At 46.3% G+C, this 26,020-nt stretch overlaps 1 protein-coding gene across 1 annotated transcript; it reads left to right on the forward strand.

The window, feature by feature from the left end:
- Positions 1-22,955: 22,955 nt before the first annotated feature.
- LOC119385002 (neuropeptide-like protein 31) lies at positions 22,956-24,750 on the forward strand. Its single transcript, XM_049413259.1, has 2 exons — positions 22,956-23,032; positions 24,357-24,750. Exons 1-2 carry the CDS (start codon positions 23,021-23,023, stop codon positions 24,705-24,707), a joined length of 363 nt encoding a protein of 120 aa, XP_049269216.1. The 5' UTR covers positions 22,956-23,020; the 3' UTR covers positions 24,708-24,750.
- The last annotated feature ends 1,270 nt before the right edge of the window (positions 24,751-26,020 follow it).

Below are 26,020 nucleotides of genomic sequence, written 5' to 3' on the forward strand. Positions count from 1 at the left end.
GGTACCGTTGCCGTCAGACATTCGCCTTCATCGACTTCTGCCATCGCCTTGAGAGGCGCCCAACCAGCGAACGGTCGAGAGTGAGGCGCGAGCGGACGGGAGAGTGGGGCGCCAGCGTTCTCGTCTCGGCGTTGGCGTTTCACAGCGGCGTCTCGAGCACACATTTCCGGATGTTTTTGAGAGGCGCCCAGCCAGCGAACGGTCGAGAGTGAGGCGCGAGCGGACGGGAGAGTGGGGCGCAGGGAGGAGAGAGAGCGAACGGCGAGAGAAGGAGCGGCGAAGCACTGCACCTACCCTCTCCTACACTCTCTCGCACCACATGCTCCGGTTGCTAGGGGCGAGGATAAGCGCGCGCGCCCGCAGCTGTTGCTATGGGAGAGGGCACCGCGGACAACGCCGGATGCCTTACATAGCCCGCCTAAGTAATGCATTCGCATTTAAAAAATACCTGACTTTCATGCAGGATGCTTGGGTTCAATTCCTGCCGGGATCCTGATTTTTATTCTTTGCATTCCTCGGGTCAACGCTGCCGATGTCGGCTTTTCTTAACGCCCTCGAATTTAGATTACCAACGTTCGTTCTGGCCGTTCCTGGGTAGATATAAACTGTTAATCACCAGTGGCGCATACCCGCATATCGTGGCCCGTGGCATAAGGGTATGCGCCACACGTGTCTGGAGGAAAGGGTTTGACGACGTACACTACAGGATTGTCACGTTATTCATGTCATGACCAAAGAGTCATATTCGTCAGTGCCTCTTACCCTCGCGGCACGAACGGTACTAACAGTACTAAAGGCGGTACTAACGGCGAGCTGTTTATATACACCATTTACCGTTAGCGGTACTCAGAGATCGGTGGCACTTCAGCGTGTTTCCGTTATCACCAGCGAGATGGCGTGAAGAGCTCGAAGGGCGCGCTTCATGTGGTCGCCCCGCGCGTTGTGATGCGCGCGCGCCTCCACAGGGCGTGGTCGCTCTGTGGAAAAGGAGCGTGCTGCGCACACACAAATAAGTTACAACTGTGACAGTTAGTTCGCGCTCATCCCGTGTATACTTGTGCGTTCGTTTCGTGCATCCTCCTTTGTGTCGAGCTGCGACAGTTGATGTTCTTTCCGTGCGTCCTTTCTGCTCGAGCAGCGCGTTGCGAGTTTCGAGCTGCTTGCCGTTTTTCGCGTGATATTACAATTTGTTGCTATAGCATTCGTTCATTCGCCCTTGTGCCGAAACAATGCACAACAAACGCTCAACTACGTCTGCGAAGACATGTTTCACTTTCGTGTTGTACCGATTCCTATGACAGAGGGATCAGCCATGTTTTTTTTCTGTCTTCTTTGTCTTTGCTTATTTCTATTTCTTTCTTTCTATCTCATTTTTCTTTCTTGCATTTTCTTAGCTATCTTTGTCTCACTATCTCTCTCTATTTCTCGCTTTCGTCCTCTTTTCGTCTATCTTTTTTCCCGTCTCTCTATTTCTTTCTCTGTCTTTGATTCGCGATGTTTCTCTCTTTCTCCATTTATTTATCTCTATTTCTCTCTTTCTCCTTCTTTATATGCTATGCCTTACTCTCTCCCTTCCTCCTTTTCCTCCTCCTCACCCTCACTTCCCCTTTCTACCCCCTTGCTATACGACACTATACAAGGCTATGTTATGGCTACACTCGGCTATCCAGGCCAGCGTGCCTGGATAGCCGAGTTGTTAAGACGCTCGTCTTCGGATCGTGGGTACGTGGGTTCGAATCCCGCCGCCTCAGAGGAGTATTTTTCGTGAAGATTTTATCTTCATACCTTGTCCACCGCGGTGGCATAGCGGTTACGGTGCTCGGCTGCTGACCCGAAGGTCGCGGGTTCGATCCCGTCCGCGGCGGTCGCATTTCGATGGAGGCGAAATGGTAGAGGCCCGTGTACTTAGATTTAGGTGCACGTTAAAGAAGACCAGATGGAACTACGGCGTCTCTCATAATCATATCGTAGTTTTGGGGCGTAAAACCCCAGATATTATTAATTTCTTCATATCTTTCTTTCTTTCTCTCCCTGTACTTGTTTTTTCTCACCCATCAGGAATATTACAGGCCACGCCGGAGAAAGTGGCACACGTGTTTTGGGAGCGAAGCAGAAGATGAACAAGAGCACTCAGAGAAAGAAGAGGACGAAAAGACAGCGTGCCGATTCATGATGATGATAGCTTCTATTCGCACTACCCGGCGCAACGAAAAACGTTTAGAGCTCCGCTCTCAAAACAATGAATGACTGATTCGGCGTTTGCATCTTGAATTAAGGAATAGAATGTATAAACATGAAGAATGCATGACTTTTAATTTGTGGTCTATATGCCATGCGTAAGCGTAATTATTGCAGGAGGTTGCATGCAGCGTAGGATTAACACAAAATTAGTGTACTCCCCGGTTTTCGTCGCGCAGCATTTAATTCGTTAAGAACTTCAGGGTTCAACATCACTTCGTTTCACGCAGATTTCAGCATGCACGTTGAGCCTGCACATTTTCCATGCGGTGTCCGCAATGCATACGAAAACGTTTTACTGGCCACATACATGAAAAGAAACGTATTCATTTGCTTTTCAAAATGTCTCAGCAACAAATGTTTGAACGCCGAAACTTGTAAACTCTGTGTATATAATTCACTTATAGCTGCTTCAGGACATTGATAAAAACGAAGTATGGGTATTTGATAAAACGGGCTTGCTCTACACGGCGTTTCGCCTTACAAGAAACGCGCATGCTTTTCAATTGCATGTCAACAGAAGGTCTATTGAAAACAACGAAAGTCAACAGGAAAACGTCGGAATCGATATGAAGACTTTTGTAAGGGTTTATTTAGTATTAGAAGTATATGACACTGAAGGAGCCCATGAAATCGGGGAAGTTAACACTTTCAATCACTTCATCGAAGAACTTTTTTTCCGAGATAGCGGATTTTATATATTCGTCCCTGTACTTGACTAAGTCATTCAAAGTATCTACAATATCTTCACCAGCGTGCTTGACGGGTTTCTTCGTTCCCTACCCGATACTTCTTATGGTTTCGATGATGTCGAAAATGAAGTATTCCTCGGCCTGCAATATCAAAAAGATACGATTAGGGCACGCATTGTCGAGGGATTTATACAGACAAGATTTATGTCGTCTGCAAGGCAGGCTCTTTTCAAGATTCCGAGACTAAATCTGCTTTCTTCACTCGATTTTCTTTAAAAAGTGGTCTTGGACGCACTCTGACACACTGCAAATTGGAAGAAGCCCTGTGTATCTGGACTCGCGTTCCTCAGTATCACACAGACAACGCTGTCTTTATGATGTTTCCGCGACACTACGGCGTGTTGCTTACGCGCCTCACATTCGAGCGCAAAAGTATGTTATTAAGACAACGTTGCCGACGAATTGCTGCTTGGTTACTGTAGCTGTATGTACTTTCCTCTAGTGTAGACGCATAGCCATAATAATTCGTCTTCGACTATTCATTCAGCATCAAAGCACATAATTCTTGTGTCCTGATGAGGAGAGCACTTAATCTGAGGGAAACGTACCTATGCAGTACGTAGTTAGAAGAATAAACAAAATTGTTCGTCGCCAAATGGACACAATTATTCTCCAGTGATTACATCGTGAGCGAGCTATCGCATATTCACGAAACCTCTCCTTGTTTGCAACTTGGAGATTTCTTTAGGCACTGTGATAAAGGTCATAGTAAATAAATGTTGAGACCGTGCAGATAAATGCACCAACGCATAAATATGAAGTCACGGTGACTAAATCATTTAACAATGTAACATGACAGTGTCAGGTCAGGAATGATAGTATCTCACAATTCAGTACACACCTGAGTAACCGACCTCTTAAATGAATGTGGGGGAAAATGCGGAAACTGAGTACAAAACTAAACGGGACTCGTCAACTTCGTAAATAGTAAAATAATAAAATGGTCGACATGAATCACAAGTACAACTAACGCATAACGAATGTTATCTTCCATATACTGCCTTCTTTTCGAAATAACACAAGCTTTAGAAATCGCTTCCGGCAAATTTCACAATTCTAATCCTTGCATTGTATTGACCGAAGAGGCGGGTTCAATTGTTCACTAATTGACTTTGAATCGCCTAACATAGAGAATATATGGAAATCCACGAATACTATTCCTTGATTTTAAACAGCATGGGCACCTTGAACGAGTTCCGAAGGGGGAAACTAGTTACGATGCACGGGTACCTAGTGTGTAACAAATGTGTTTGTAATTGAAATCAAGGAGCAGGGAGGCAATAAGCGCTGTATGCTCTATTCACAGCCTCTGACATTGCGCGGAGCATTGCCGGTCACACGAATTAGCGTACAACAGCTTTAACCATAGCCGACACGGAAAATACGTTTCGCGTCCATGAATTCCGTGTTTTAATTGGCGTGTATAGTGCGGTTCACCTTGCGATCTAGCACTGACAATATTTGCATTGTGCATTGCTCACGTAGAGGCAGCATAACGATGGCTATGCATTTAAATGCACAACCTTTCAGGAATGCGTGCTGCATAAACGCGCCCCCCAGCAGCTACGGAGCCGAAGAGTAGGCTCCGTAGCTGATGCTGAAATTAAGCTTTTAGGGTATTCAGCTTTGTGGAACAGCGCTCACGAGACGACGACGAAGAAAGAAGGCACAGGACAGGCGCTGACTTGCAACTAGAGTTTATTAGGAAAGACACGCATATATATAGGTGATGTGCAACAACAAAACAACAACTAAAAAACACCAAAAGCGAAAAAGACCCAAACAAGTCTCAGGCAAGTAAAAGCAAACAAAGCAGGTATCATACTCTGCAGGTGCTGCAAAGGTATGAAAATTCTGAGTCACTCAGCGAAATCGATGGCATGCTAACACACATATCTCCTTTTCTTCTAATGTGGAACGCCTCGATCGCTTCCCTTGCTACCTGCAACTCGCTCAAGCTTCCATTCTTATGTAGGGTATTCAGGCTCAGTGCATAGATTAAGTGATTTGATGTAGAGTTACAGCGATTCATATAATCTAAATTTTAAAACACTGCACAGCATATTGTAAAAAAATAATTTGAGAGGGAGATAAAGAAAGATGTCCTTGAGTCGTGTTGACACTGAACGCAGCTACCTTCGGAGTGATCCGTTTCAACGTTTGTAGCAAAATACCTCGTTCTGAAGTTGCTTGAGCCGTTGTGCGGTTTCCTGCTGTTCTCGCGAGATCGTGCGTGGCACGTCGTCCAGATGATTCTTTTCCACAACAGCGTGTTCCGATTTGCTCTCGATAGCCGCGTCCGGCGTGTCATCCATCTTGTCCAGTTTGTACGACGAAGCTGCGTGCAAGGCATACGATCGGTGTTGCCCAAATACACTCCTAATATTTCGCTGGCTGATGAGCACCACGTTATATAAGCCGAAAGCCGTTCGCAGAACCTAAGAAGTTTGATTATATGCGCCAGTTTACTTATGCAACCAAACCGCGCCACTTGCAAGGGTGCCGAAATTACGGAATGGATAGCGTACGTTAGGCACTTGTGAATACAGAAATGGGAATAGATGGCCGAATCCTCACATCTAGTATTTATCACTATTTCCTTTATATCTAGATACAGATTTGTGAAATAATAACCGCTTGGATATCTAAGCCGTGAGGCCACGTTCTGAACGTCCTGAAGTAGGTCTAAAATGAAAACCTAATCTAATTTCAGCTTCCAGTATATCTGGAGTTCGACGTCATGCCTGCAGAAATGTCTGCACTTTATGAAAATTTTTTTCTATATGTATTGTAAAAGTATGAGCGGAAAACCAGCAGGACAGGGAAGTCAGTTACAGGACACACGCTCATCCTGTAAATTCCTTTTTGCGCTGTGTTGGAAGTACAATAAATTGGACGGATTTATCTTATCATAATAGGGGTCTCATCACTTACCAGGGAATACAATGCAGCAAATGAGGCAAACTGCGGTTATTGTACGTCTCATGGTGCCTGTCAAAGAAATAATATATAAAATATGAAAGCAGCGCCCCTGGGTTGTTCTCCTATTCATGTTTAACGGGGTTGGCCTATGTCGCCTGTACCTTACGAGGAATGTAATATATGTGGTTGGACGGATTGTATGTATGTATGTATGTATGTATGTATGTATGTATGTATGTATGTATGTATGTATGTATGTATGTATGTATGTATGTATGTATGTATGTATGTATGTATGTATGTATGTATGTATGCATGCATGCATGCATGTGTTCCTGATGAGATATGTTCTTATGCACAATATATAAAGTTCACGCTTCTTAGTGAAATAATTGCTAATAAACTTACATAATAAGAGTTCTGACGCTATATCTGCAATGTGCTGTTGCACTCAAGTAAAGATGCAAGTAGAGTAGATGGCGTAAATACCGTGCCTGGTTTACACGATGTCGCAGAAGCTACGGCGTCATAACTTTTGCTGAATCATTAGTCTCCGGCTATTTTCGTTGTCAGGGCTGCAGAGTACAAGAGGCCACTTACCACGCCTTGCGGAACTTCGTTCTTGAGGAGGCAGTTTCACACTATGGGTAACCCATGCCTTGGAAGCGGTATTTATAACTTGCACCACCAACATTAACATCCAAAAAGGATATACATGAACGATAGGGACAGATAAGACACCTGTAATCAGCGCCCTGAGCAGCATCTGTTTGCTTGACATACAGTGATCACGCTTATGTGCCGCTTCCTGCTATTGTGGCTGTATCGAGAGTACGTCACGAGGGTTTCCACTTCGGGCTTGTTGGTGTTCCATTTAGCACGTGTACTGGAGCGCGTCAAAAATACAGACAAGGAAAAAGTGACACACACGGAGCGCAAGGTATCAGCCTTTTATTGCCAGGACAGTGGCCTCACATTCCGAAAGAAGGAGAACTTTGTTCCTACGAGATCGTTTCTTTGTTAAACACGGCCAAACTAATCCAACAGAAAACTGGGCCAGGAAAATCACAGGGGACATTAATACCTATCTTTAACCGTCGTGTAGTATTTATGACGTAAATTGAAACGAACTTATGTGGACGAAAAAAAAAAAAATTGGCCGCGTATCTGCGTGCTTCGCTGCAAATGTCGTCGAAAGACAATAGTCTTGTGCCGGTCGTACTACACGAGACCTCCTTCTCTATGTTGAACCGCCGCATCTCCCTTATAGCGTCGCATTTTCAGCGCAGCCTAAGAAACATTAGGGTCTTTAGAATTATTTATATACGTATTTTCTAGTAAAGAAAGGCACCACCTAATACTTACGTATTGATGTTGCGCCTCAGATATGCGTAATATTTACTTTTTGATTGACAGTGTTCACAAGTATGAACTACCGTACCAGTTCAAGATGGCTGGGCGGTAAGCAAGTGGTTAAACCTTGGTCGGGTGGCTGAATCGGGTGACAGACAGACAAACAGAAAGACAGACGTCTAGCGTTTGTATAAATTACACTGACGCATTGCAATTTATAAGTATTTAGTTTATAACTGTCTCTAGCGCTTGCGTGTACATGTTCAATAAACTTTCCTTTGAGACCAAAATTCCTGCGTTTTAAGTTCTCCAAGAAAGACTATCGTCTTTAAAATCACCCATGTCAGTCGGTAGGATACCGAATACCGAGTCACAAAGAACATCGCGCATGACAGCACGCGCAGATCTCCAACGAGAAACTATCACTTAGCACGTGTCGGGACACTCAAGTAAGCCATGCCCTTAAAGGGACACTTTATAAAGAGCAAAACGACTTTTCTCGTGTCAGTAAACTACTCTTCCACGATACCAAAAACACCACGCTTGGTGCGAGAAGACGCTTAGTAAGCGAGAAATCACGCAAAAATAAAATGTGGGTGGCGACGTCACCTTGTAGTTTCCGCACCATTCACCGTGACGTCACATATTTTGACGGCGCCTAACGTAGTTCCTAAACGGTAAAAATGAAGTACACTGTCCTCTGAGGGGGCCATGCAGTTAACATACCAAGTTTGAGGAAATTTTGTTGAGCAATGGCTGCACAATACGATAAATACAATTTGAAATCCATGACGTCACGCGTGGAGATTTTGGCGCGAAATTTAAAAATGATACCTTGAACTTCATTTTTTCCTTTATTAATGCACCTATGATGGTGAAAAATAGTTCTCAAAGTACAATTTATCAATCTAAACTAATTCATTGTCTCTCTATAGTGCACCTTGAAGTAAGCCATGTCCTTAGCAAATAAAGAGATAGAGGCCATGCTTAGGCACTTCTTCTTTAGAGCTGGGACTGTGTGCTCATTTCAGTATTATTTTTTCAGTGACCATGTAGTTCTGAAACTATAAGGTAAGCAACCGCTATTAATCACAATGAAGTGAAAACCACCCTTCGTCCCGTCTTATTTCATACGTTGTTGGAATGCTCGCGAAGCCGGCTGTTTATGCAACAACCTGTTAGTCTGACGCAAAAACTGTTACATATGATAGATATGACGCATCTGATGGACTAAGCCTTCACTGCACTTCACAAACTTAGTCTGATGATTCTTGGTACATGTCCTGTTATTCGTCATTCTGCATGCATATATATATATATTATATATATATATATATATATATATATATATATATTATATATATATATGTATATATATATATATATATATATATATATATATATATATAATTATATATAGCAAATCAGTTTCTGCGGAAACCCGCAAGGTGGCGGAAGGTTTAAGAAAGGGAAATAGACAACACCCGGTTGTAGCACGAAGCCACAAGGAAATCCATACGGATTTCTCAGAAATAAAGCCTATTTTCCCTTTCTTAACCCTTCCGCCACCTTGCGGGTTTCCGCAGAACTGATTTGCAATATGTGTCCAGTTGCTTCGAGTTGCCGATAGATTCGCCCTCGCGCTGCCAATTGCTAGCTTCCTGGTTAGCTCAATTGGTAGAGCGACCCGCCCCGGATAGGCGTTGGTCCCCGGACCAGGACGAATTTTTCGGCAACTAAGAGGCTTTATTTCTGAGAAATCCGCATGGATTTCCTTGTGGCTTCGTGCTACAAACGGGTGGTCGTCTATTTTCCCTTTCACATATATATATATATATATATATATATATATATAATATATATATATATATATATATATATATCCGTCACCGTGGTGTAGCGGTTACGATGCTCGGCTGCTGACCCTATGGTCGCGGGTTCGATCCCGGCCGCTGCTGTCGCATTTCGATGGAGGTGAAATGGTAGAGGCCCGTGTACTGTGCAATTTCAGTGCACGTTAAAAAACACCATATGGTTAAAACTTCCAGAGCCCTCCACTACGGCATGCCTCATAATCATATCGTGGTTTTGGCACGTGAAACTCTACCACACACACACACACACACACACACACACACACACACACACACACACACACACACCACACACAACATATATATATATATATATATATATATATGTGTGTGTGTGTGGTGTGTGTGTGTGTGTGTGTGGTGTGTGTGTGTGTGTGTGTGTGTGTGTGTGTGTGTGTGTGTGTGTGTGTGTGTTAGCGTGGCTCACGACAACAGTTCACAGAAAGCGAGATAACACGTTGCAGTGCCGCGATAAGGGGCACAATGACTGTGTGACAATTGGTTGCAAGGAGGCAGCTCTATGCGAGTGGCGCCACTGCTATCTCTGTCAATAGGGAACTAAAGCTCCATGTAATCACGCCTTTTGAATTGCATGTGAGTTGTGCAAGTCTCGCTAGTTCCCATGCGCGAAAAAGTCAGGAGCCTTTACCCTATCGGAAAAAAGGGGGCGAGAGGAGCTCGATGTGTGCCTCACGTACTACTTTTCTTTCGTTCTTTCTTTTTTTCTACCTTCCTGTCGTTCTTTCTTTCGTTCTTTCTTTCTTTCTTTCTTGCCTGCTTTCTATCGCATAGGGCAATGCTCCCTCCTGTTTCTTTAATCAATGCCGGAACTTGGACCTTCATGCACGTGCTCAGCAGCGCAACACTTCAGTTGCTACAGGCAACAATGGCGGTCATGCGTTTATATACCCAGGCAAAAATGAAATGCGGCAGCGTTAAATGACAATTCACCTCGATAACCTCGATGAAAGATCCTATTGCCGTATCTGGAACGGCTCATTCCCGACAAGCACACCATCGAGAGAGCACGCATGAATTATTGGAAAATGGCGCATACAAATACGCATGACACCGGCGCGCACCTTCGAGGGCCGCATTCCCTTCAGCTCCTGGAAGCCGGGCTTTTTTTTTTTTTTTTTTCGGTCAAGCATAAAACACCAATGACCCTTGTGAGGCAATACAAACATCGCTTGAAAAGGAAGTCTAAAAAGAAATCTGCATGATGTATGACGCTTCAGCGAAGAAGAAATTCCTATTCGGCTGATCACAGAAAGGATCCCGAAAGGAAGGCTTCGAAGGGAAATTGACTCTTGCGGGTTTCGTTCGTCCTGCATCGTGCCCTTTAGACTTTCTTCGTATTCAATACTATAGTTTATTACGAAGACACCGACCGCAGTTTTCCGAACGCTTGAGCTTCAGTACCTTAACGATATACGAACACCTTCTGTGCCTATGTCTTCGACACAGTGTGCAGCGACAAACTTTCGATCACGTCTGCGTTGTATCGTCTCGAGGACAGACCACTGTGAGAAGAAATTACTTCAGAATGACGGCATCACTAGCCGCTGTGGCTGAGGGCTACAAAAGACGAACTCATGGCCGCAGTTCTCACAGACAACACATCTGTAAGAGCAACTGTATACAGCACTTAGCTGAATAACTTTAGCTGGTAAGAACATTACAAGTTCATTTTGCGCAAGCCCCAGTAACATCACGTCAGTTCCAGTCGGTTGTCTTACTAGACAAAAATATATGAATTCTATAAGTCAGCGTTTGCTGTGTCCGTGTCTTATGACTCTTTACCTTGTTGTTTTTACACGGGTAGTTCGCATCCTACACGAAGTTTTCGAAATGGGTTACTGCTGATCCTTGCCGCTATCGCTGGTCAAAGTCGGCGTGTCCAACAACTTCGCAACTGGTAACGTGTAAACACGGAGAAGGACAGACCAAGCACACAGCGTAGGACATGTATAGAGATGGTGCCGAACGGAAATCCGGCTCTGGAGCTGTCAACGCATTCCGAACGCATAGCCTAAGAGACGCGAAGTTCTGTCCAATAAGTAGGGTGGGTGTCAAACGAGGTCCCCAGGATCACCGAGCATTCTCCACCAAGATTTCTGTCTTTACTTGTTTTCGGTACACACACGCGTAAGCAAACGCGAGGATTGACCGTGATCCGGCTAAAGCGGCACGCAGCGGCGTTTCCGAACGTTCGTCACGGTCCACCGCCGCAACGGCCAGCGCTGCTGAAGGCCACTCAACGCGGTCAATATGGCTCGCGCCGAGGAGCGCAGCTGGCGCCGCGCTATTCAGGGCAGCGCCGCTAGAGGTTCGTTCTTCGTATAATAAAAAAAAGGAAGAAAGAAAAGCGCGACGATTGATGCGACAAGAGTGAGAAGGCGTGAAAATGCTTGTCGTGATACTCTCCTTGCGAGACTCTCCCTTTGTGGGTGGGCGATATGAGTAAGCAAAGCGTGAAAGCTATCTTTTAGACTGCTCAGGATACTCTCCGGGCGTTCATTTGCGACCGCGTCTCTATTCGCAAGAACACCTCTCTTTTCTGGGTGCCGCCCACAAAATATAAGATCGCCCGCCAACACCGGAGCGGGCGAATACGTTTCTCGGTATATTGCTTGGAGAGAGAGCGGCGCCTGAAGTATGGAAGCCGGTATATAGGCAAAGGCTTAGCCCGCAGCCCTAGCCTTTGAAAACGCCACCTGATTTCACCGTCATAGTGCTCTCTCGGATATCACGCGTCAGCCGCGCTCCTACTTCTCGAGAGGAAACATGGCGACCATGGTAAGGCTTAACTCTAAAGGAGGCTCTGCCTACCAAGCCGCACGACAGTGATTCGAAGGCTACTTAACAAAGTATATGTCTAGGACGACCTTTATGACGTCACAAAAAACAACATTTTATACTATATGCATGGCTCTTAAACTTACGTTTTTTTTAAATATGAAATGCTTACAATGTCGCTCCAGCCGCGCCTTAGAGCCACTCGGCAAATGGCCGTAATGCCTGTAAGATATTTCGCGATGTACCCCGATGATTTCTATGCCGCGAATATCGTTCAGGACATTCCTGGTTTTGCAGTGCCTTTGGATGCGTGGCGAATACCATTAGGGACTCGTGAAATCTCGCTAGACCCGAGAGACTCTAAAAGGAAGTCTTCTGTTAATGTTTTGCGTTCATCTCTACAGACATATTGCAGTTCTGAGAACTTAGACTATCCGACTTGATAGGGTATACCTGTAGGAGGACGACAGGAGCAATGGAAAGGAAAATAATAGGTATAACCTTAAGGGACAAGAAGAGAGCGGAGTGGGTCAGGGAACAAACGGGTGTTAAGGACAGCTTAGTCGAAAAGAAATGGGCATAGGCAGGGCGCGTAACGCATAGGTAAGGTAACCGCTGGTCATTAAGAGTAACAGACTGGATTCCAAGAGAAGGCAAACGCGCGAGGTGGAGACAGAAAGTTAGGTAGGAAGATGAGATTAATAAGAAGCCTGCCGGTATCGTGGCCGCAGCAAGCACAGGACCGGGTTGACTGGCGGAACATGGGAGAGGCCTTTGGCCTGCAGTAGGCGCAGTCAGGCCGATGACGATGGTGACTTATATGCACTGCACTGATGCCATACAACAAAGTGACAGCGTTCGTCATTACTATTGCCGGGAAGCCACAACCACTGCAAGCGCTGTTCTCCTTGACCCATTGCAAAATAGTTTTTCACTTGCACAAATATAAGAGCAGGAGTGCGCTTACGTCAGCGCTTGTGTCTGTCGTTCTTCTCCGTCCCGTGTTTAGCGCTGTTTGCTCTCGTTGTAAAATGGAACACTTGAGGATTTTATCGCGTTTGCATATTTCAACTAGAGTGATACCAATGTTCGTAGAGCCATGGACTACGTAACAAAATACTGAAAACATCATCAGATGCGTATGATTGGGAGCGGTAACAGAAATTAAATTAACGTAGCGAAAATTGTTCCGCGTTACTGCCATAGGGCAGTGTAGCGCGGTATGCAGGAAACAAGGAACAGCATTTCATTTAAGTCATTTTCCTCTGGATTCTTGGCAATGGAACGAAGTTTCATGCCTGCAAAAATTACGTGGTTATTACAATTTGCGGCTTCAAAACGTTTGCTGGAGGCGTTAGATCGTGGTTGACAGGTATGCACTACTGTTCTCAAATCGTCGAAACATGTACCTGTCAGACGAATATGCGCATCGCTCGATGGTTATGTCCATAGAAATTGCAATATAAAGTGTGTATTGGACAGCGACTTCACGAAAGAAATCCGCAGGAACGCGAGAATTTTATTTCCTTTATTCGGGTAGATATTGCGCTCACCTTGTTCATGAAGGAAGTAACAGACAGAAAGGCAGGGAGGTTAGCCACTTTTCACACCGTCTGGCTACCATGTGTGCGGGAAAGAAGGTAGGGGGAATAAAAGGCAAAAGGGAAGAGGTGCTACAATAAAAAGAAGCGAAGTGGAAAAATAAGCAGAAGAAAAAAGAAAGGAGAATACGGCACTCTTTATGAAGTCCGTCGCCAAGACCATGCAGTTGTACGCAACGAGCGCAACAACGCTTTCAAACCCTTCTGTGCTGTTGACGGTTTCGTCTGGTGTCCCGGGACCCTTTCCTCCAACCAAAGGCGGTCGTCAAATCTATCTGACACTCTTGAAAGTTCTTTTCTGGGCACACTGATGCTGGGGACACTCACAGGGAAGATGGACGATCGTTTTCTCATAGCTCCAGTTATCGCTTGTCGGCGCTGTTGGCCATTCCGATCCGGAAGGAGCAGGCATTCGTGAAGGCCATTCCAAGCCACAGGCGACGCATTAGCGTCTCCTCAGCTCTAGATATTCCCGACGGAAGAAGGAGCTCCGGATTCTGATCCATGATGTGGAGACGAGCGTTGATACATTCCATTAAGTTCCACCGTGCAAGTGTCAGTTCACGTGCGAGCCAACGAAGCAGCGACGGCACGCATATACAGAACGACATACTGATCGTCTTTTTCTTCGTTGTACCGTTCGATGAGCATTTTTTTCTTTTTCAAAAATAAGCCTTGCGCGCGCGCGCGCGCGCGTGTGTGTGTGTGTGTGTGCGTTCGTGCGTCTCAGTGTGTGTGTGCGCGCGCGCGTGTGTGTGTGTGTGAACACGATTATGCAACGCATTGTGCTTGCCGAACCGTTTTCGTTCTCTCGTGTTGACGTTCTCATGACAAATATTTCATGTCTGTATGCGACTATGTGCTATATGGAGCGAAGCGTGGCTGCTTCATTTGTTCATTAAAGCACAGAATTAGTGCACACGTCCTAAAGAGTCACACGCTGAATAAGTGAACTTTACGGCTAGATTGCTGGAAGCTATACAGATAGCGCATATTGTTCCCCTGTTCTGCTGCTTGATGACATAACTGTCTTGGTGCACCAATTTCAGGTTTGGCAAACACCTTTCTTTCTTCCCATATGTTGACATCCCCCTTTACTCTGCTTTCATGCAGAATAGCAAACCATTCGTTCTGATTAGTCTCCCTGCACTTCGTGTGCTTACCTCGTCCGTGCTGTCGGCCTAAATGGACTTGTTTTTTCTTGCAGAAACGTAGCAGAATTAAGTGTTGTATGTGTTGCGTATTTGTTCTTGTGTTACTGGGAGTATACGGCTGTTTTTATACGTAATTTTTAGCCGGCGCGTTATTTGCTTCGCAACATCTCCTTATAACATTTCAATAAACGAAAGTATTTTTCTTGGTTCTCTGTGTTAAGGACGGGAACGCCATCTTGGAGCTTCCTCTATTTGTTCATTTTCAGGTGTTCCTGCTCGCTGTATGCTTATCGACTGCTGTCCTGCTGGCCGAATACTGCTACGGATTCGGCTTAGGAATGATGAATCCCTACGCATTAAACGCACGTTACGGTGCATTCGGGCCGTACGTCGACTACGATTTGATGGGAAACTACGGCGCCAACGCAATGGGCGCCTACGGTCCGTACGACTACTACTGATGGGTCTTCGGGCTGCATTAAACTGACCGTTCAGGCCACATTTCGTACGTTCTTTTTTTCTGTCCCTTATTTTCTCATTGATAAAGCAAAGAATAGCGTACTGAATACACTTCCGACGTGTACTTCCTATTGATGCCTGGTTGGCAGTGGTACCACGATCTCCACTGAAGAACGTCCGGCAGCCGTCCTATACGAGCAGTGGAATCGACGTTCGGTGGTGTACCACGATAGCCACGGCGATCTCTGGGCCGCGTATTTGGAGAGCGCCATAGCCTGAAGGCATCCTCTCTCTCCCTCTCTCTCTCTTTCTCTCCCCCGGCCTCTGTGCCATCCGTCACACAGAAAAAAAAAAAGCAAATTCGCTTGCACATACAGCGTAACTCTTTGCCAGTGAAACAGAAACGCGACAGTTTAGGACTGACTAATGCAAGCACCTTCGTTTCCACCGTCTTCAGTACGTATCACATCGGCGTAATTTCTTTACGAACATTTATATCGCAGCCTCTATTACCTTTATCGCCCAAATTCGTAGTGAGACGACGCCGTTATCTCGAGCAATGACACAAGCCAGCCGTTATACTGAAACTTTCGATGTCGCATTTCAATCCGCGAGCACTGTATGTTTTTCGAGTTCCCCATTTTTCTGCAGCTGTAATGCTGAAAGCAGGAACTACAGACAAGCTCTTTCCTATAATAAGTTGGTATTTGTAGCGTAGTGGAGCCTACAGTGAAACAATTAAACGAGAAGGAATCAACGTGTACGTTTCCCGACGGCGCTCCTTTTTCGCGTTATATATTCAGAAGCATTTCTGGGCTATTGGTCGTAATTTCGACTGAGATATGCAGCTTCCACGTGTTGGTTTGAAAAAAAAGCTACAAAAACCTAATTTACCTGATCTTAGTTGTAGCGGTGTTTGTCTGAGCTCTGCGCCACCGGATGGCGTAGTAACCCGGCCGCTGACATTTACGCCCCCGGTAGCCCGGTATTTCTCTAACGTCCATAAGTTTACGGAGAAACAAAAACTGTGAGGCGTACCATAGAAGAAGGAAGTAAAGATATGGATTAGGGATTCTAATCTACACCGTATAGGGTCCACGGTGGTGGTCGTCGGAAACGGGCGTCAGCGGCTCGACGACGTCTAAGAAGGAGCTCTAGAGTTTACGTATGTCTGCAAAATTAAAGCGGTCATGAACCACCCTTCATGCTTTCTGAAAAATTATTATTATTATTATTATTATTATTATTATTATTATTATTATTATTATTATTATTATTATTATTATTATTATTATTATTATTATTATTAGATATGCATACACAAGGACCCAGAGGAAAGAGGGAGACAGCGGGCTGGCAACTGCCACCCTAACAACGCCTGCCTACTCTTTCGGGAGGAGGGAAGAGATAGAGGAAAGGAAGACAGGTTGAGAGAGATAGGAAACAGGATAGAAAAGTAAACAAAAAAATGACGAAAATTTGGACAAAAAATACGCAAAAACACGAAAGAAAATTTCTATAAACGGGTGGCCAGATTCGTTTGGTCCATAAAACTCATCCTTCAGAAAGCAGACACTGCTATGAACAGCTCAGCCAAACCTTGCAGTCGTGCGCGAGGAGGAGAGTTTACAAGCGGATCATGAAGCTGTCATTTTCTCAGGCGCCCTCTTTTTGTACAGAGGCCTTTGCTCACTCTCGTCGAAGCTGCCAACACCTGCTGTTTGACGTAAAAAAGTTGAAGAACAGATAGAATGCTATTGGGCCATAGCCGACGTAAATCAAGAGTGGCGTTTGGATCAGATGCGCTTCTTGCCACGGAGGGCTGCGCTCTACAGTCTGCCAACACTAGCGCCCACAGCAGTCGCAAGGAAAGAGTCATTGCCATAGGCGTGCGCACGGGGGTTGCAGCCCCCCCCCCCTTTCACCTAAGAGGGGGGGGGGGGGCACAAAGTCAGCCCCACACATTGACATAATAGGGAGGGGGGGCGCAATGTCAGTGCCATACATTGACGTAATTGGGAGGGGGGGGGGCGCTGCGACGAACCTTCGCCCCCCTGAAGGGGAATCCTGCGCACGCCTATGGTGATTGCGTTTCATCACGCGTGATCAAGCTCATGAAACGCGCTAACGTTACCTCTTTGCCCTGTGCCATTTTTTCCTGTGTAGCTTCCAGCGCGCTCGTCGTGACGAGAGGAGAAAGAGCTTAAAGCGTGCGACACATCCCTGCAACTACGATCGTTCTTGATGGATGCGAGACATTTTTGCGGAAATCTATTCGTGAGGCAACAAACTCCGATAATGAAGTATTTTGATGATCACTTGGGAAAGCTGTTTCAGGACTCCTTCTATGCTTGCGTATCACCAGATTAGCGGCGGCGTAAAACTGAGTGGCCTGATCGGTGGCGCCATCTAGCAGCGCAACGATCAACCAGCCAAGATATAGCATGGCCGCCTGGATCGGGGCGCGCGACGGTGTTGCTCCGGCCGTCCCATTCGGACGGAGCAGGCGTAATTGCAGAAAGGGGCGTGACCGCTCCTTTCGCCGCACCGCGGCGCGCGCCTTCTACCCCTCTTAGAGTTACTGTATATGCTACCTTTAGGTAGCATATAGAGTTACTGTATAGGTTAGAGTTACTGTATAGGTTACTGTATAGTTACTGTTAGTATAGGTTACTGTTAGTATAGGTTACTGTATAGGTTAGAGTTACTGTATATGCTCCCTAAAGGTAGCATATACAGTAACTCTAACCCCTCTATTCCTTTGCTATCTATGCGGGAAGGTTTGCGGCGCCTTGAAGATATCGCTGTATAGTAACCGTGGGTTAGCATAGCACCTCCCCCACCCTCACAAAAACACACATAAAAGGATGGATGGCGGCTATCGCTATATTCTTTATTTTTTTGTGTGTGTGCGCCAGTCCATGTCGTGATGATGGTGCCCGAAGCGAAAACACCCGTGAGCCACTCTTCAAGAGAATGATTTTGGTGTTCTTAAGTGCAGCGTATCAGTAAAAAGTATACATGCGAGTGTAAGCACGAGATTTATTAAATCCTCTTTTTTTTTCTGAGCGCTTCCAGAATAGGGGAAACGATCCGAAGGTTGGTTCCGCTGCTTAAAGGAGGTCGGCGGATTTCCTTTGGGATGCTGGGGCCTTGAGTGCGCGAGCTTTACCTGCTGGAAGGAATGCCACTTTGGCGTCGAGGCAACGTAATCTTTCTTAGTGCTTGACTTACGGTACGGCACGCAGCAGTACGGCAAGTTTCTGAAAAACACGGTAAAGTACACACGGAATCCCAACGCAGACTACAAAACTAATTACTGAAGTCAGTACGTGCTATGACAATGTGAAAATGCATATGAAAACATATATGCTAGACGCAGAAAGCCATATCAGCAGTCGCTCAGCCAACGAACCGGTAGATTAGTTCGAATCTTAAAGGGCAAACCGCATGCACGCTATAAGGGAGGCGGAAATTGGGGGACCCTTAAGCTTCGCCTTTAAGAGTTAAACGCGACAGCGATATCTGCGCACACACCGACGCGCGCGCGCACACACACACACACCGCCGCCGCCGACACGGGAATTACTGCGAAACGGGCTCTTAAATGCTGTCGCGTTAAAATGATAAGCGATACCAAAACGAGAGACAGTGGCCATTGCGCGACCGACCCTTAGCTAATTCGCAGGCGACAAGCGTCGCTCATCGCTTTCGCGTTCAAATTCGCCTACATGCGGCCTGCGCTTAAAAAAGAACGTCGCATTCACATCACTGTCGTATCGTGGGAATTTCAGAATGCAAAGAGACGTGCCCAAAACAAAATGTTGCCTATCATCGGCAAGGTGAAAACGACTACAACATTATCATTACCGCAATTTAGTTTTCCAGCAACGTGATGCTCTTAAGACAGCGCTCGACCGCAGAATATAGATATATGCAGTGTCGACGACAACGAAGTGCATTTCCTTTAAAAAGAAGCATGGCGCACGCCAATCCAGGCAGCCGTGGGAAAAACTAGCGCCAAAACAAAGAATTAGAGGCACGGAAATCACGTGCTCGGCACAATACTTGTGTCATGGCATGTGAACGCGCCGCGCCACACGAAGTCGCCTAAGCACGCTGCTTAGCTCTATCTCGATAGTAATATGCTACAGAGAACGACACTCACTGTGTAAAGACAGATTAAGAATACATAACAGCGTACCTTGATTCCAGCCACCACGTGCACGATGTCCAATGTGCATTTTTTCCAAGCACATCTGCCGCTGTCTACGGCGCGGCCAGCGCGGCATCATCCGCAAATGGATGGATGGATGCTATGAGCGTCCCCTTTATAACGGGGCGGTGACATGTCTGCCACCATGCTCGAAGAAAAAAGAAAAACTTCCTTGTTTCATGCTGGCCTGATACCTTATCTACATTGATTAAATCCATGTTATTATACCAGAAAGTTATAAATTCACTGTATATCTCTCTGCCTCTTAAGGCAGAATGACCTTATTTTTACCCATTATTTATGTTTGTACTTTATCTCTACTTTTCTGCCACCAATACTCTAACCGTCTCTAACTTATTTCTATCGCGGACGTGTTCAGCTTTCCATTGTTGTCCATAAAACCCAAGGCTTCCTGTAGACTCGTGCCCACACGTATACCTGGGTGAATATCGCCACATTCAATCAGTACATGTTCCATCGTTTCCTTAGTTCCCCCGCAGCATGTACATTGTTCTTCTTCGTTACTGAATTTCGCTTTATAACTACGCGTTCTAAGGCAGCCCGACCTTGCTTCAAACAGTAAAGCGCTTCCCCTTGAATTATCATAAAACCTTTCCCTCCTTATTTCGTTTTTTCCCTTTCGGTAGTAACTACCCTTTCGGTAGTTACTACCGAAAGGGTAACTACCGCAAAGGGGGTGGGAGAAGAGCGCCGCGTCGCGGCGCGCGGCGGAACTACCTCAATTACATTTTTTCAAAGGGGCGCGCGCCCAATGGGACGGCCGGAGCAATACTGCCGCGCGCCGATGATCCAGGACACTGCCGCGCGCCGATTATCCAGGCGGCCGTGGATATAGACCCATTGTAGTATCCAAGTCTATGCTGTTGTTCTGGTGTAGCGCTTATAATTGCTAATGGGTTGCCCTTTTAAATATTTTTTTTTTCCCGCTCCGGTTGGTGGACAGGGCTCGAGCGTCAGCTGCAAGCCATGGCTACCTGGAATGAGGAAGTCACCCACCTCTGGGCGAAGAGCACGCGCGCCTGGTCCCTCAATAAAGTTTAATTCTCTCTCCGACGAGGTTAAGTAAGGTTCTCGTTTTTACAACAAAATAATAATAACTGTTGTCGTTTAACGTCCCAAAACCACGATATGAATAACGTACTCTAAAATGAAAGTACACGGGCCTCTCACACGTCGATCGCCTCCATCGAAATGCGGCCGCCGCTGCCGGGATCCGATCCTTTACAACAATGTAACAGCGCTGAAGAAAAGAGGAAAGGAAGGCTCGCGATCAGAAGCACTTTCGAAGGCCAACTTTGCCAATTTTCCGAGGCAACTGCATAGCAATAAAAGCACCTCAGGGCTCTCCTCAACGATTTTTCTTTCTCTTCCCTTCATACATGTTAGGACAAAGTGTAGAAATGCCCATGTTGCCGGAAGTACATATATAAATAAAATATTTATTCTGCATGTTTCATCATCATCATCATCATCAGCCTGTCTACGCCCACTGCAGGGCAAAGGCCTCTCCCATGTTCCGCCAATCAACTCGGTCCTGTGCTTTCTGCTGCCACGTTATACCTGCAAACTTCTTAATCTCATCTACCCACCTAATTTTTTGTCTCCCCCTCACGCGTTTGCCATCTCTTGGAATCCAGTCAGTTACCCTTAATGACCACCGGTTATCCTGCCGACGTGCTACGTGGCCGGCCCATATCCATTTCTTCTTCTTAATTTCAACTATGATATCCTTAACCCCCGTTTGTTCCCTGACCCACTCTGCTCTCTTCCTGTCTCTTAAGGTTACACCTATCATTTTCCTTTCCATCGCTCGCTGCGTCGTCCTCAATTTAAGTTGAACCCTCTTTGTAAGTCTCCAGGTTTCTGCTCCGTAGGTAAGTACCGGTAAGATGCAGCTGCTATATACCTTCCTCTTGAGAGATAGTGGTAGACTACCATTCATGATGGAAGTTGTAAAGGAGTACGTCTACTTAGGACAGGTAGTAACCGCGGAGCCGAACCATGAGAGTGAAATAACTAGGAGAATAAGGATGGGATGGGGCTCATTCGGCAAGCACTATCAAATCATGAATGGTAGTCTGCATGTTTACGCGCTCGTAAATCCAAGAGAGCGCACCCTGTGCTTAGACGGAAAGCTTACAGAGCTGCGCCCCGTTCTCGCAGACTAAAAAAAGAACGATTGTGTGGTGTGCTGCTTCGGCAGTCCCAAAGACTACGTTTAGGCAGTGTAGGCTCCAGTGCGATACATTTGTACGGAACGACGTGCTCGTGTGCACGTGTTTGTGCTTGAATGATCATTTTGTGTACTCGTGTGTGTGTGTGTTGGTTGGGTTCAACCCCCCTCCCCCCCCAGTTTTTTTTTCAATTTTGCTTGCGCATATATACACGCATATATACAAACGCACGCACGAACATACATAATGTATGGTTGAACCCCCCCCTCCCCTACGAACAAAATTTCTGGCTACGCCCCTGGTGTGGATGTGTGACCATGTCAAAGCCTCTATCTTCTCGCATATAGTTTCCCGTTCATTACAATAGTAGGTCGACTCTCCACTGCACAGAAGAACCTCTTTTAAAAACGGGGCACACAGCAGCTGCCCTGTATAGAAGCCTGCAGGCGGCACCCAGGGCGCAATTTCAACGGTCGGCCATATAGCTACGGCTAATATGACAGCGGCGCAATCGCAGTATCTCGGTACAGCCTCACTGAACCGATCGCCCAACTTCGGAGTGAACAGGCAGCACTTACGTCGTCCACATATTCAGCCACCGGGTTTGTTCGAAGTGGGTATCAACGTCACCCAACAAACGAACTGCGCCCGTATACGCTATACCCACCTTGAAAAACGACAGCGTTTTGTCCTTTTTTTACTGCTGCTTACACAATGCCGAGCGATATATAGGTGATTGAAAATCGGCGGCGTGTGAGCGCGCACGAGCGTGCCGGACAATCAACGGTGTCCAGAATTTGAGAATAATGAGGGCGCGGCCAGCGTGGCTGCCCGTTCTGTAACGGGCCATCGGCCACGGGCGGCGCGCCCGATACCAATATTCGGAGAGGTCCGGCAGAATTGGAGAAAGGGACAAGGTTAACACAACCCGTTCGATTCCCGGCGTTCAACCGGAAACGTGACAGGGCTTAGCGTTGCAACTAAATGCCTTTCTGCATGCTGCGATGTTTTGCAGTTTTATTTCGCACGCCAATGCGGTAGCAACACCCCAATCACGACTGTCAGTAGAGCGAGGGTGGTGATGCCATTTTATTATATTTTTGAGCTTTCGAAAAATTTTGTTTTCATTCATCGGCCACAAGCGCGGCCGGGGAAACTAATGAAAGAGAGAAGAAAAGAAATCTATTGAACACGGTAGCAAAATGCTTCCGCCAAGTTCTCCAGTCTAGCCACGAAATCGCGGTTGTGTTCCCCTTTCTCCCAGGTTCTGTTAGACGGTATGACGCTTTGACTGAGGCATTTTGATAGAAAGGAGGTACACTACGGAGTGAGGGGGATTGTCGTATATATATATGGGCACTATCGGTCCTTGCAGACACACCGACTGATCTTTGCCTGCCGTGCAAAGGACCACTCTCGGATAACCCGCGTCACCCACCAGTCTAAACGGCACAAACATGAAGGCCTCGGTAAGATCAAAACTCTATAATCCTTCGTGAACGACAGCTCATGTTTCGCTACATTATATGTAAGCGTGAGTACAACTTCGAATTAAACGTTCACCTGAGCATGGAATTTCCCAAGCAGAAGGGTTTACGCTGGAGTCAAAAGCTTCGTCATTTAAAGTCGTTGCTACATTTGTAAATTTGGCAGCAAATATGCAGAATTCTCAAATTTGCATACGCGGAGCCAGGAAGTTTAGGAATAGAGTGTTTGTTTCACGAAATCGTGGGTCGGTGCTGTTAAGTCAGATAACGTTATATTCGGCCTGCAAGAGTGGTCCAGTGGTTATGGTGTTCGACTGCTGACCCGAAGGTCGCGAAATCGAATCCCGGCCGCAGCGGCCGAGTTTTCGATGGAGGCAAAAGTACTTGAGGCAGGTGTACTTAGATTTAGGTGCAGGTTTAGGAGCCCCAGGTGGTCGAAATTTCCCGAGCCCTCCACTACGGCGTCCCTCATAATCATATCGTGGTTTTGAGACGTTAAATCCCAACAGTTATTATCAACTTTATATTCGGACAAAGGTGGTGAATCAGAAAATGCTCATCAATACGCAACTTGGCCTGAACGAAACAGTATCACAATGTCTTGTTCTTTCCTGATCCGTGCATTGTTCGTGAGTTGTTTCCCCTGTTCCTGTGGTTCGCACGGTTTCACCTTGAAGTATTGCAATGTTGAAATGAGCTGAATCTTTATTTCTTATAATAACAGAAAGGCGAGCTACTTAGTAGGGATTCATATAAAAGCTGGGTACCCAAACACGGATGCAAGAGAGAAGTCGGGACAATACATCGGCATTTGTGTTCTCCTGACTTCTCTGTTGGGTCCGTGTTTGCGCGCGAAGCCTCTTTTATCATGAACCTTACTTCTTCCTTTGTTCAGTTCAAGGAAGGTGGAAGACCTAAAGGTGTGTATCACCTCGCTGAACATATATAGCTCTACATTCTTTTTTCCCCCAGTGACTGGCTGTTGGCATGTCAGTGCACTTCTAAGCGCAAATACGCGTTCGCATGCATGACACGGCGACATATATCTAACAAAATCAGCTTGTGAAGAATTCGCACGTCATCTATGACTTCGACATGTATTAACATGTATCCTTAATACGAATTCTGAGGTTGCCATTTGTACTGAAAAGTGACTTGCACTTCATTCGACGCTACATTCTGAAGCCGAAAAGCCGTACATGTTGGTACAAAAGATGACCATTAACGTAGTATGTTAGTGGTCATGCAACAGACACAACCATTTGGCTAGATGTCGGGTCAAGTGAACATATTACATCTTTTCCAGCTGTCCTTGCTGACCCTCTGCGTCGTGGTTGCGACCGCCATGGCCGGCTACTACGGAGGGTACGGAGGCTACGGCGGTTATGGTGGCTATGGTGGTTATGGTGGTTATGGTGGCTACGGAGGCTACGGCCGCGGCTACGGAGGATACGGCGGCTACGGGGGATACGGTGGCTACGGTCACGGTGGCTATGGAGGATACGGAGGCTACGGCGGATATGGCGGCTACGGAGGCTATGGAGGCTATGGCGGTTATGGAGGATACGGTCACGGCGGCTACGGCCATGGCGGCTACGGCCACGGATACGGATACAAAGTCATCAGCTACGGACACGGCCACGGCTACCACGGCTAAAATGTGCCCTCTTGTATATAGAAATAAATTGTACAGTAGAAAACTCTGCAGCGTTAACAAATCTTCTCTTATTTTGGAGTCCGCTGTGCGTAAGGCGAAAGCACCATGCTCGCCTACAATGTGCTTGCTTCTCACTGGAAATGCTAAACAAAGGACGCATAATGTTGTCTCGTAAGGTGGCAAGACACTCTCGAAGAGATGTCATTCAACAGGAGCTGTCGCTGGAGCTAACGTTTCAACAAGTAGTCTTGTTTTCTTCAAGCCAGCAACTGCCTTGAAGAAGACAAGACCCCGTGTCGAAACTTTGCCTCCAGCGACAGCTCCTGTTCAAGGATTTTCCAACAGCGCTGAAGGCGCTCACTGCGAAATTACCGGCACCGTTTTCGCTGTATGATATGGGCCTCGTTGGTAATTAACGGCATTTACTTTTCACAGCCTACTCAAGTTTGCCAAGCAGCTGATTAAAAGACAAAGCTTGCCGCACCATAAAACCTGGCTGCGCATTTGTTGTTTCGGAACGGCTGCTTCGTGATTATGTCGAGTAAGATTATACTGAACTACTTGCATCCAATATTGCGCATATAATGAACGGCGCGGCCGCTAGCCAGGGTTGGTTACATTTGACGCATTATAACTTGTTAGCAACTCAAACAATGCAACGTTGTTATTACGCAGAATGTTAGACAACGTCCCGCTCTCGACTTCCATCAGAGATATTGAAAAAAAGGTTAGAAATTACCTTTTTGAGAAGGCTATTTTACAACTACGGGGTTTTTGGTAAACCACAGCAGTTTCAGCACAATATTGAAGTAAAACGGTGTCCCACAGGGATCTGTGCTAGCACCAGTTCTTTTTAACGTGGCCCTCCTCCCACTGGGATGGAAGCTGGCGCTAATACACCACGCAAAATACATCATGTATGCAGATGACATCACCCTTTGGTCAGTGCACCCTGAAATCAGCTGTCAAGAACAAGCTTTGCAAGAGGCCCTCGACATAACTCATAACTGGTGCACCCAGATTGGGCTAGAAATCTCCAAAGAAAAAACGAAGTTTATGTCGGTTGCGAACAAGTATGGACGTCGTATACTGGGAGTTCGGCCTCTGCAGTTAATTTTGGATCAGCAGCCGCTACATGAAACTTCGAATCTCCGTGTGCTTGGCCTGGAAATTCACGCCACCGGATCTGCAGGACCTTGGGTCAAAAGTGCCAAACAGCAGGCATCAGAAACTATCCATCTCATACGACGGATTGCGAAGAAATCTGGTGGCGCTAACTCCAACATGGCTCGCCTCCTTGTCCGTTCGATATT

Source organism: Rhipicephalus sanguineus, chromosome 3 (assembly GCF_013339695.2).
Source record: "Rhipicephalus sanguineus isolate Rsan-2018 chromosome 3, BIME_Rsan_1.4, whole genome shotgun sequence".
Lineage (NCBI taxonomy): Eukaryota > Metazoa > Arthropoda > Arachnida > Ixodida > Ixodidae > Rhipicephalus > Rhipicephalus sanguineus.